Source organism: Perognathus longimembris, chromosome 3, assembly GCF_023159225.1.
Source record: "Perognathus longimembris pacificus isolate PPM17 chromosome 3, ASM2315922v1, whole genome shotgun sequence".
Lineage (NCBI taxonomy): Eukaryota > Metazoa > Chordata > Mammalia > Rodentia > Heteromyidae > Perognathus > Perognathus longimembris.
Window position 1 is genome coordinate 120,770,300 of NC_063163.1, and position 11,293 is coordinate 120,781,592.

An 11,293-nucleotide genomic window follows, 5' to 3' on the forward strand; every position below is an offset into this window, starting at 1 on the left:
CTTTTTCTTTCCTCTTAGAAGGCATTCTGCTTTGAAGACCCACTAGACTGAAAGATAGGTATCAACCGACTAGGCATCAAACCTAAAAACTTTTATTATTATTACTCTTCATATTTGGGAGGAAAAAAAGCTGATAAATCATGCCAGACTGTGGCTCTCCAAAAGTTCTTTCCTTTTTTTGCCAGTCCTGGGGCATGGACTCAGGGCCTGGGCCCTGTCCCAGAGCGTCTTTTTGCTCAAGGCTAGCACTCTACCACTTGAGCCACAGCCATTGCTGACTTTCTCTGTGTATGTGGTACTGAGGAATCGAACCCGGGGCTTCATGCATGCTAGGCAAGCCCTCTACCACGGAGCCATTCCTAGCCCAAGTCCTACTTACTTTATGATTTTAATAAAACGTTTATTTAGAAAGACACACCAGGGCTGTGTTGCTCAGTGGTAGACTTTGTGCTTAGCCATGAGCAAGAAGACACTGGGTTCCATCCCTAGCAGTGCCATGCAAAGAAACAAACACCATAGGCATCTCATATAATCATGCCAAATTCTTGGAATCTGAAATTTGTCATATTGTCTTGTACTAGGGCCAACTTACAGGTTTGACACAAACTCTACACTGCCATAAGACTACAAGGGGGAAAAAAAAACCACTATGAACCAAGCAAAGTTTTCAAAACGTTACTCCCACCAAAGAAAGTATTTAGGCTTTTTACTTCGAATACCGAACTGGAATAAAACGTATGGTGATATACTATATCTACCTACCCACCTATCTATACACTACACACACACACACTTGACACGGCTGTCTTCCAATCCGTTCTACCGGCTCCCCACACTTATCTTCACTCACTTCAAGAAGTATCTCTGGCCGGAAGGCGTCTTGGCCATCTCCCAGCCCGGTGGCAGAGGCATGTCGTCGGGAATCTCGAAGGACTGCTGCCGGAGGTGCTGCGCGGCGGGCGGCGCCGCGGCCCCGGGGGCGCCGCCCGCCGGGGTCAGGGTCCCCGGAGACACCGCGCCCAGCTGCAGGGATGCGGGCGAGGAATGGGACCGGAGGTGCTGCGGGGTCAGGGCCCCCGCAGAGCCCGCATCCGTGCTGGCCTGGTGGGAACAGAAAGATGCAAAGGGAAGTTTACCACCACCCACGAAAACATCCCAAGACTCCCCTCGAACGTCCTCCGAGTGCCCCGGCCACCCAAGCAGGTCAACGGCGCGTAGGATCTGCTGGGGGTGGGAAATCCCGTCATCTGAACGCGCACCGCCTTTCTAATTTCACGGGTGGGCTTTCCGAGGAAACGCATCCCTGTGTGCTAAACTTGCCTCCTCCATCTTTGGGAGACATCGAGTAAGAAAGAGGAGCTACCAGGTCACAACAAGGGGGCTTCTGGAAGGTCAAGGCAGAGACGGGAGTGCCACGGGGGTGGGGGGGTTCTATCCCCAGCACCCCAACAGCCGGGGCCCTCCGGGCGCTTCCGCTGGAGACCGGCCCGGAGTCACTAGGGTTTTAAATCGTTTGTTTTGTTTCACCCAGGTCAAGCCTAGACGGCACCTGTCCCGGGCACCGTGAACGAGCACCACCGCCCCAATGCGCATAGCACCTGTCCCGGGCACCAAAGCTCTGAAGAGCCGTGGGGTGGGTGGCCTGGGCCTCGGGTGGGAGCCGGGCGCCTTTCCGTTCGCCTCGTTCGGAACTCGGAGTTACAGCTCCGTCCCCTCCGCGCCCGGAGCCCGGGGATCAGAGTCCCAGGGGCCACCCTGGCGCTTCCCCAAGCCCGTCCCCAGCGGAGGGCAGAGGCCGCGGACGCAGGGGTCCGTCCGCGGTCGGGGTGGGATCCGCACCGAGGACCCGGCGGCCCCGCACCGCCCTCCCAGTGCGGCCGCCACCCCCCCCCCCCCAACGGCTCGTCGGCAGCCTAGAAACTTCGAGGCGGGCAGAAGCAAGCGCTGGGTCGCTTTCCGCCACCTCGCAGAAGCCGTACACATTTCCGACTTTCCAGCCGGGTTCCTGGGGGGCCGGGAATCGTTGGCAGAAACAACGGCGCCCTTTGGGGAGGCGAGCGCCCGTAAAGGCCGAGCGCCCCGCGCCCCGCGCCCCGCGCACGGCCCGGCGAGCCCGTCCGAGGGCTCCTCCACCAGCAGCCCGGCCGCCGCCGCCGTCCTCCCGGCTCGCAGACGCCACACCGCGGGGGCTGGGTCTGCGGCCCCGCGGCCTCCACGCCCTCCCCCCCCCCCTCCGTGCGCCCGGCCGGGAGGAGGCGGAGGACCCCGGCCCGGCCCCCTCCACACGCCCGGCCCGGCCCCCGGGCCCCGCCGACCGACCCCGACCCCGAGCCCTCGCCACCGGGGGAGCCGGAGAGCTCGGCGGAGGTCCGCGAGGAGGAGGGGGAGGAGGGGCAGGGGGAGGGGAGGAGGGGAGGGGGCGGGCGAGGGGGGGAGGGGAGGGCGAGGGGAGGCGGGAGGAGGGGCGAGGGGGCGGGACCTCGGCGCTCGAGTTACCGAGCGAGCGGGCCAACTCCACACCAGTATTTGGAAAACCGATTAACTTGGGGGCGCAGCTCCGGGGCCGGGGGAGCGCGGCGCGGGCTCCGGGGGCGCAGGGCCGGGGAAGGCGGCGCGGGCCGGCCGGTCGGCGCGGCCACGTCCGCCCCGGGGCCGCGAGCGGGGGCCGCCGCCCCACGTGAGCTCCCGGCCCCGGCCGAGCCGCGCGCGCGCCGCCGTCCACCCCGGCCCTCCCTCCGCGGGGAGGCGGCACGGGAGCCCCGAGGGCGCCCGCGGCCCCGGGCCAGGCACAAATCCTCCACCGACTTCCAGGAAAGTGCGGGCGGGGAGAAGCAGCGCCCCCGGGGGGCGGGGAGCCGGCGAGGCGGACGGCGCCCCCCCCCCCCCGCCAGCTCGGGAACAAGAGAACAATTATCCGGCTCCCGAGGAGGCCCGAGTGGGCCGAGGGGCCCCCCGGAGGAGGCCGGGGGCCCAGGGCTCCCCGCCACCGGCGCCCCGCCCGCCCGCCCTCCCCTCCCCCTCCCGCGGGGCCGCGGTGCGGGGCGCGCGCCCGCCGAGCCCCCGCCGCCGGCCCGGCCTCCCCACCCCCTTCCTTCCTGCGCTCCCGCCAACCTCCCGGGAGCGCCGGGAAGAAAGGAAGGAGGCGGCGGGGGCCCGGGCCGCGGCCGCACCGACGGCCCGCGGAGGCGCCCCTCTCGGCCCGGGCCGCGCGCGTTACCTGGCGGGAGTGCGCCTTGGGCTCGGGCGGCTTGAAGAAGGAGTCGGGCAGCTTGCGGAGCCGCATGGGCACCGTCGGGGGCACGTTGGCCGTCTTGGGGTTGATGACGGCGTTGAAGAGCGCCTCCAGGTCGGTCTCCGAGTCCCCCCGGACGTGCACCACCTGGTGGCCCGCGGGCGGGGCCTGCGGCGCCGCGAGGGGCGCGGGCGGCCCGGGCGCGGACGGCGGGCCCTGCCCGGGGCCCGGGGGGCTCTGCGCGGGCGGCTGCCCGGGGCCCGGCGGGGCCGGCGCGGGCGGCGGCTGCTGCCCGGGGTCCATGGCTCCGGCTCCCGGGACGCGCGGCCCTGGCCGGGCGCGAGGGCTCCGCCCGGACGCCGAGGTCGGCGCGGGGGCCGCGGGAGGCGAGGGCTCCGGGCGGCGGGCGGCGGGCGCTGGGCGGGCTCCGGGCTCCGGGCTCCGGCCTGGCTCTCGGTCAGGCCCGGGGCGCCGCGCCGCGACCCCGCATCCCCGCGGCGGCGCCTGGAAAGTTGGAGCGGCCCCGCGCCCTCCCCGACGGAGGCCCCGCGCCGGCCCCCGCTCCGCGGCCTCCCCTCCCCCTGCGGCCTCCCCTCCCCGCTCGCGCCTTCCTTCCTCCCTTTCTTCGCCCCGGCGGCGGCTGCGCCCGACTGAGACAGAAACTCGCTCCGGACGCCAAAACTAAAGTTGAGACGCGCCCGCCCGCGCGGCCGGCTCCGCCCCTCGCCGCGCTTCCTCCCTGCGCGCGCCCGCCCGCCCCGGATCCGCGGCCGGCGCCCGGGGAAACTTTCCCCGGAGTTGCCGCATTCCTGCGCACCCGGGCGGCACGTGACCGCCTCGCCCCGCCCCCGGGCCGGGCCGGGCCGGGGCGGCGGGGACCCGGGGGACCCAGGGGCACCCCGGGGGCGCCGAGCGGGCCGGGCCGCGCTCCGTTCCACCGCCGGCCCGGGCTCGGGCGCCCCGAAACCCGGGGGAGAGGCCGGGCCGCCCGGGGGCGCCGGAGAGGAGGGCGCCCGCCCGCTGGCCCCGATCTCCGCGAAGGGCCACTCGCCCACACCTGCGGGCGCGTGCGGGCCGGGCCCGGGACGGACACACTGTATCCTTTCCTCAAGTGAAGCGCCGAAACTTGCAACATAGTCGCTGGAAACCAACGCCAATAACCGAGATTCCCGAGTGAAGCGCTTAGCCCGGGCCGCGAGCGCTCTGCCCTTCCCATGACGCCCAGCACACCCTTCCTTCCTTCCACGAAGCCTTCCTTTTTAACAACAGCCGCGTTCTTGGGGTGTTTTACTGTAGTTTGTCCATTCAACCAACTCGCTGGGGTTGCTTTCTTTTTTTTGGGGGGGGGGATCTGTTTTTTGTGCTTGTTTTGTTTTCCAGAAGCTTTCTGCGTAGCTCAGGCTAACCTGGAACGTCTGTGTACCCCAGGCTGGCCTGGAACTCACCGTGTTCCTCCTTCTGTCTCAAGAGTGCTGCAATTACAGGCCGGCTCGGAGTTTGAAACCCACTAGCTCTTGCTAAAGAAATCTAGCTTCTTATTTTAATGATTTTCTTCGGCATTGCTATGTGAAAAAGCTATAAATAGGATTAAGCAAAAGAAAGGGCCCCTGAGCAAAAAGATAATCTCCTCCTCCAGCCTGGACATGCCCGCCGAGTGCTGAGCTCTGGCGCTTGGGGTTGCTGGGCTGGGCTGGGCGGGCGGGCAGGCGTCACACCCGCCAGGTTCTGATGAACTGCTCTGGACCCCCACTCCCCGGCTCAAGAAAGCCGAGGAAGTGAGCCCCACGACTGCCTGGACTCCTTCCTAGCCCTCCAACATCAAGTGCATTGAACTTGAGTTACTGAGTTTCCCCGCTGACTCCAGTTCCACCATTTACTAGCCGCAAGTAGCTCGGACAAGTTACTTATTCTCTGCTCCTGGACTGAAGTCGGGGCAGCCACCCCACCCCACCCCCACTCCCATGGAGGCATTAAATGACTCAAAGGATGGAAAGCATGGAGGGCAGTTTTTGACAATGGGGGGTTGCTAGTGGCCCTCAGCTATCACAGGTCACTTCACAAGGGGCAACAACACATTCTTAGGGCGGCCCTTCTCAGGACAGCCTCTGGACCCCTGGTAGCATTTCCCTGCAAATCCAGTAATCAATCCACAAACAAAACCTTTGGGCCCAAACCAGGCATTAAAACCAACTGAAAGAAAACATTAAGAAAGGAAGCGGTTGGACCCCTGGGGTTGTAATGGAAGCTGTCCCTTAACTTCTGCGTTTACTACGGTGAACATTGTCATTAAAGGGCTAGGGGTTGCTTTGTTCACTTGTTTCACCAGCCATTAAATCAAGGACAAAATTACCTTGATAAGTAGCCTGAGAGGCTTTCTGGAGTGATTGTGTGTTCTGTTAGATGCAGTATCAGCCACCAGGATTTCGTAACTTAGTACCCATTGTCTACCCCATTTCAATCTCAAGCTAGCTGGGAATGAGGACGCGTTTAATCCTGGGTCCTGCTGCTTCCCCAGACCTTTTCTGCACTAATTCTCAGTTTGAGGCACTTTGAAATGGGCAGGCAGCAACCTCTTGCAAAGACCTGCCCTGCGTGCATGCACACGCACGCACGCGCACACACACACACTCCTGGACCACTGTCCATGTCTACCTAGTCAACCACCCACCTTGACCACCCACTCAGCCACCGCTCCTGTGTCTGTGCCCTGCCCTCGGCCACGGAGACTGCAGTCGGGAAATGACAGGTGGTGGTAAGCCATTCTCCCACCAGCCTCGCGAGTCCACCTCACTCTTCATTAACCCCTCGTGACTCCTCTTCATTCTGCTGTGGTTTGAATGTGTGTGTCCCTCCGTCAGTCCTGGAGGCGACTGGGTCCTGAGGCCTTCTCCCTCCAGAGTAGGACGAAGGCACGTCCTCCTGTCCCTTCTGTCCTTCTGCCACGGGAAGACACTGCCTTCCTCTCCAGAGGCGCAGCCACCAGGCGCCCCCAGGGGAGCAAGGGCACACGGTCCTCACAGGGCCCCACCCTGGCTGAACCCCGACTCCCCAGCCTCCCCAGCTGTTGGAGGAAGTCACCCCCCCCCACACGGACAGATTCGCCAGTCTGTGGCATTTTGTTACCACTGCAGTACTTCGGCTTAGCAGTCACCACTCCCTGCTCACACGCCCCTCAGTCGCCTGTGCCCTCCGCTGCTTTGCCCCCGCGTGGTTTTACCGCGCTGATTCCACAGTCGCCCAGCCTGCTCCTCCGCGCGATCAGCGGCTCCCTGGAGCACCGCGCACTCTGCCCCGGCACCAGATGACACTCCACGGCTGAGCCCGTGAAGCAACTTCTATAATTATCGGGTGAGCAGTACAATTATTGTGCATTGTTATTATTAGGTGTTGAAAATATTAATCTGCTAAGTATAAACTTTTGGAGCAGAGTCTGGATTGGTGACCGTCTCTTGGCATCCTGGGAGCAGAGGAGACATGGCCACCCCTCCCCCAGGCTCCAGGGGGACACGCAGAGGGACTGCCGCAGGGGAGTGGGTAGCATCCTCCACATTCGCAGCACACGGCCCCTGCCTGATCTTCTCCATCCGCTCAGAATGCAAGGGCCGCCATGCGCTTCTGGAAGCCTGGAACGTCCTCCCCGGAGCCCACGGAGCCATCCCTGTCTACGTGCACACGCGTGTGCGGCAGGAAAGCGGGCGGGCGCCTGCTCTTTACCCCTTCCCTCCTTTTTGTTCGCTCGCCTCTTCAACTGCACACACCTGGAGCTGATTGGCGCCTCCCTCCCACCAACGCCAGCCCCCCCTTCCCAAGCCACATCCTTCCGACCCACCATCTGAGGCATGACATCCCAGCCTCGCGCTTGCTCAGCCGGCACACGCGTGTTCCGAGTCACCTGCAGCCCCCCACCAGGCACAGCCAGCCAGTTCCTGAGTGCGAGGTTTCCCCCAGATCGCTGGCACTCTGCCCCCCAAGTCCACTTCCCACCTCGCTTCACAGGCCCCCTTCTAGTTTACCTGGCTCTCTCGGACTTCTACTCTGAATGGACATCAGGATGATCTTTCCGGGCTGGGAATATGGCCTAGTGGCAAGAGCGCTCGCCTCTTATACACGAAGCCCTGGGTTCAATTCCCCAGCACCACATATACAGAAAACAGCCAGAGGTGGCGCTGTGGCTCAGGTGGCAGAGTGCTAGCCTTGAGCAAAGAGAAGCCAGGGACAGTGCTCAGGCCCTGAGTCCAAGCCCAGGACTGGCAAAGAAAAAAAAAATGATCTTTCCAACATCCAAGTCCACTATTCAAGACAAAGCCTACCCCTGGCACAAACCATGAACCCTTTTGGTCCTTGCTTCTCTTTTCAACCTATCTCTTGCTACTCACCTACATGTGCCTGTCTGCCTGCCTGTCTCCCTTCCTCCTTCTCTCCCTCCCTTCCTTCCATCTTTTTTGGCAGGGCTGGCTATGAAACCCAGGCTAGCCTTTAGCCTGTGGAGCATCCCCACTGCTGCTTCTGCAGATGTGATCAGTGCTGTGCTCTTTAGACAACACCTACTGGATGCCACTGTTTTAAAGCAGAGCATAGGAGAAAGGGAGAAACTCCCCTTGCGGCCATGGCTGGGTCTTGAGGCGCCCAGTGTAGCTGTAGCCACACTGGCGATGACTGCTGATCCTCTTCCATTGATCACTGAGCACTCTTGAGTTTCTCTGTCCTAGGGAAGTGACCACTTCTGGCCCTCTGCCTTTCTTTCTGCTGAAACTGGAGGCCGCTCCTTTTCTTCTCCTATCTCACCATCTGTCCACACACGGCTTCAACAGTTTCAGAACTTTTGCTTCTTCCCTTGTTTCTGCCCCCCCCCCCCCACCATTTGCTAGTACATATGTTGAATGGATCAAATTAAGATAAAACACTTATAAAAACACTGACAGAGTGCTGATTGTGTATCCAGCTTCAGTGCCGATGGTTATAGCACTATTTCACAATAATAATGAGAATTTTTTTTAAGTAAGATTAGCGCACTAGTGGCTCATGACTGTAGTCCTAGCTACTTAGGAGGCTGTGATCTAAGGATCATGGTTCAAAGCCAAGCCCCCACAGGAAATTCCATGAGACTCTTATCTCCATTTAACCACCAGAAAACCCAAAGTGGCGCTGTGGCTCAAAGTGGTAGGCTAGACTTGAGCTGAAGAGCTCAGGGACAGCACCCAGGCTCTGAGTTCAAGTCCCATCTCTCTCTTTCCCTCCCTCCCTGTCTTCCTCGCTCCCTCCTCTCCCCCCCCCCCCACAATTGAGCTTGAATATATTCTCCTAAAAGCCTCATGCACATTAAGGAGAGCCCAGACACATCTGATTGGAATCATTGCCTGTAAGTGAAACTATTAAGGAAAATCTTGCTGAGAAAACTTCTGGCTGACCTGAGAGGATGGCTGTTGAACTCAGGAGCACTGTTTCATGTTTATGTGTAGAAGGTATTTTGTGTGTATTTGTAAACTGGTGACATCACTTACTCTTTCATTCCACTTCATGCTCTGACTTCTCAAGTACAAAACATCCTGGTCATAGTCTGGATGACTGTTGCACGTTTTCCTACAGTAGGTGCTGGTCATTAAGTGGGAAATGGACTCCCCAAGCAGGAAACCACTGTGAGCAAGAAATGCACAGCACCCTGGTTGGAAGCCGTGCTCTCTGAGCGAGCTGAGCCTCCAGTCAACTGTCCATAGAGTGCCCTTCTGACCTTCTGAGCACGAAAGGGAGATAAATTAGACCAAGAAAAAACCAACAACAGCCCTCACCATTTTGAACTTTGGTCCTTTCTAGCAGGGATAGCAGTATGCAGTCTGAAAGATGCTCTTTTGGATCCCAGGCCCCAGGAGGAGCCCCAGCCCCTGGTCCCCGGAACAGCACGCACACCCGTGTGCTGTATTGCTAGACAATGGCATTCAGTACACTGGATTTATCAGTACACTTATCACTTAGCATAGTTTCTACGTGTGCAACCCAATCAGAAATGAAGGAGCACTCAAGTTCTGTAGAGGAATTCCCAGCTGCATAGTCCTACCTAAAAGCTACCCACTCCTCACAAAGTGAAGAAGATTAAATACACAGTACAGATGACTGATGACATGACCCCACAGATGGAGCTGGGGAGAGGCTTGAGGGAGATGACTACCGGGCATGCGCTGTGACTCTGGGTCCCGAGGCCATTATCCGACAGTGGTTCTGGGTCCCCCACCCCCAGTTCTGAGGCACTAACCCAGGGGCTTGTTCCTAGCAGGCACTCTACCACTGAGCTATAACTTGGTCATCATCATCATCATCATCATCATCGTAACAGGCGTGCATGGCTGGGGAAGCACCAGAGGAAGGAGACCACAGGAGAGGGGGCCGAGGGGGGACAGTGAGTATGTGATCTCTGGACTTTGTTCACATATGCGGTGACTGCTATCCATCACCCACTTACACGATGTGATTTTCTGTGTGGTCACACAGGGGCTTGAACGCAAGAGCCTTATGCCCTTATGCAGCTTGCCTGTTCAGCTGGTGCTCTACCACCTGCGCTACACCTCCAGCCCTGTTTTTTGCTAGTTAACTGGAGAGAGAGTCTTGTAGGATTCCAGGGATGAACCACTGGTGCCCATTGGCTTAAGTTTCTTAGCCTTGCACCCCAGTCCTTAGTCAGCACACCTCAAGTCATGGGTTACCTCTGTGCCAATCACCTGAGCGAGTCTTTATCTCAGTTACTACTGAGGGCTGCTTGTGTCTTCCTTGCGATTTTGGCTTAGGAGACCCAAATGACCTGGATTTTCCAGCTTTTAGCCTACGTCTCTTTTCAATGTCCAAACCACAATTCGGTGAGCCCTTTCTCCTTCGGTAGCATCTGGAATCTCTGAAGCATGTTCTCAAGTTGCAGAACACCATTCACATGACACTTGTGTCTGCCGTCTTCTGGTCAGCTGTCCCGATCCAGCCACGGCTCCACTCTCGGCTGACAGAGCTGCTCTTCCAGCTGCCCTCTGGGCTGCCCTGTGGGTCTCCGGGGCGGTGATGCTCCAGGACTCCTCTGGTCGCCTCTGCCCCTGCGTGCGGACCGCAGGCGCTCACTAAACCTAACAGGATCCGGGACACTAGGAGCACTTCCTGTGGGCATCGTGCTCTGAAGCGGGCCAGAGTGCAGCCCGCCAGAGAGAGGGCGCCACGCGGACGCCAGGACTCGGGGCCAGCCGCGCCCTCCCTTTCTTCAAGGCCAGCTCATCCCTGTCTATCCCTGCGTGCCAGAAAATGGAAACGAGTGCCTAGTGGCAGTCAAGTGCCAGGCACTGGGGTCGTGAGGGCGAGCGAGACAGACATAGGTCCTGATCTCGAGACAGGCAGACAGGAGACAATCCAGAACTAGTTTAGCAACTAATCACAGCTATCAGCCACGACAGGAACACAACAAAGAAAAATCCAGCAAAAACACCCAGGGTCTGAGCTGAGGCCGTCTCCCTTTGGGGCCAGAGAGAGAACAACTGATTTCCCACCGCTTACTCTCCATACAATCAAGGAACAAGCCACGAAACCCAAGGAAGACTTCTACATATTCACCCTTTACACCATTGTGCAACAGTTCACCCTCCTTTTTTTTTTTTTCCACATTTCCTCAGTACAGAATTAATACAGCCAAAGTCTATGTGGCTGGGACCACCATAAACCCAATATATGCATGAATTTGGTCACCAAAACGCTCCATGAGGGAGTATGACTAGTTGCTTCATTTCCTATGAAAAGAAACTAAGGTACAGAGAGGTTAATTGGCTCAAGGTCACACAAGTAATGGCAGAATTAAGAATCCAGGCAATCTGATAGTCCAGCCCAAACTCTTTAAGGTTTTCCCAGTAGGCGTCCCCACTTAGCTAATTTACATAATCACAGATGGGTCATTAAAATGTCCCTCCCCAAACAATAAAGTAATCTTTCCTGAAAGGTGCAGTTTCTCTGCCTTTCACTGCTGACAGAAAGCAGGGATGGTTCCCCAGAATCAGTTTCTGTCTGCCTCTGGGCTTTCATCCCGGGCTGCTCTCCTGCATC

The 11,293-nt window shown here is 59.4% G+C and overlaps 1 protein-coding gene across 4 annotated transcripts in view; it reads right to left on the reverse strand.

Annotated features, from left to right (window-relative positions):
- Yap1 (Yes1 associated transcriptional regulator) overlaps window positions 1-3,535 on the reverse strand; it is a 51,842-nt gene extending 48,307 nt beyond the window's left edge. For all 4 annotated transcript variants that reach the window (XM_048344047.1, XM_048344045.1, XM_048344046.1 and 1 more), the window contains exons 1-2: window positions 3,218-3,535; window positions 851-1,101 (exon numbers count right to left, since the gene is read on the reverse strand). In XM_048344047.1, the coding sequence (XP_048200004.1) occupies window positions 851-1,101; window positions 3,218-3,535 (569 nt within the window). The remainder of the gene's footprint in view (window positions 1-850; window positions 1,102-3,217) is intronic.
- Between the last annotated feature and the right edge of the window lie 7,758 nt (window positions 3,536-11,293).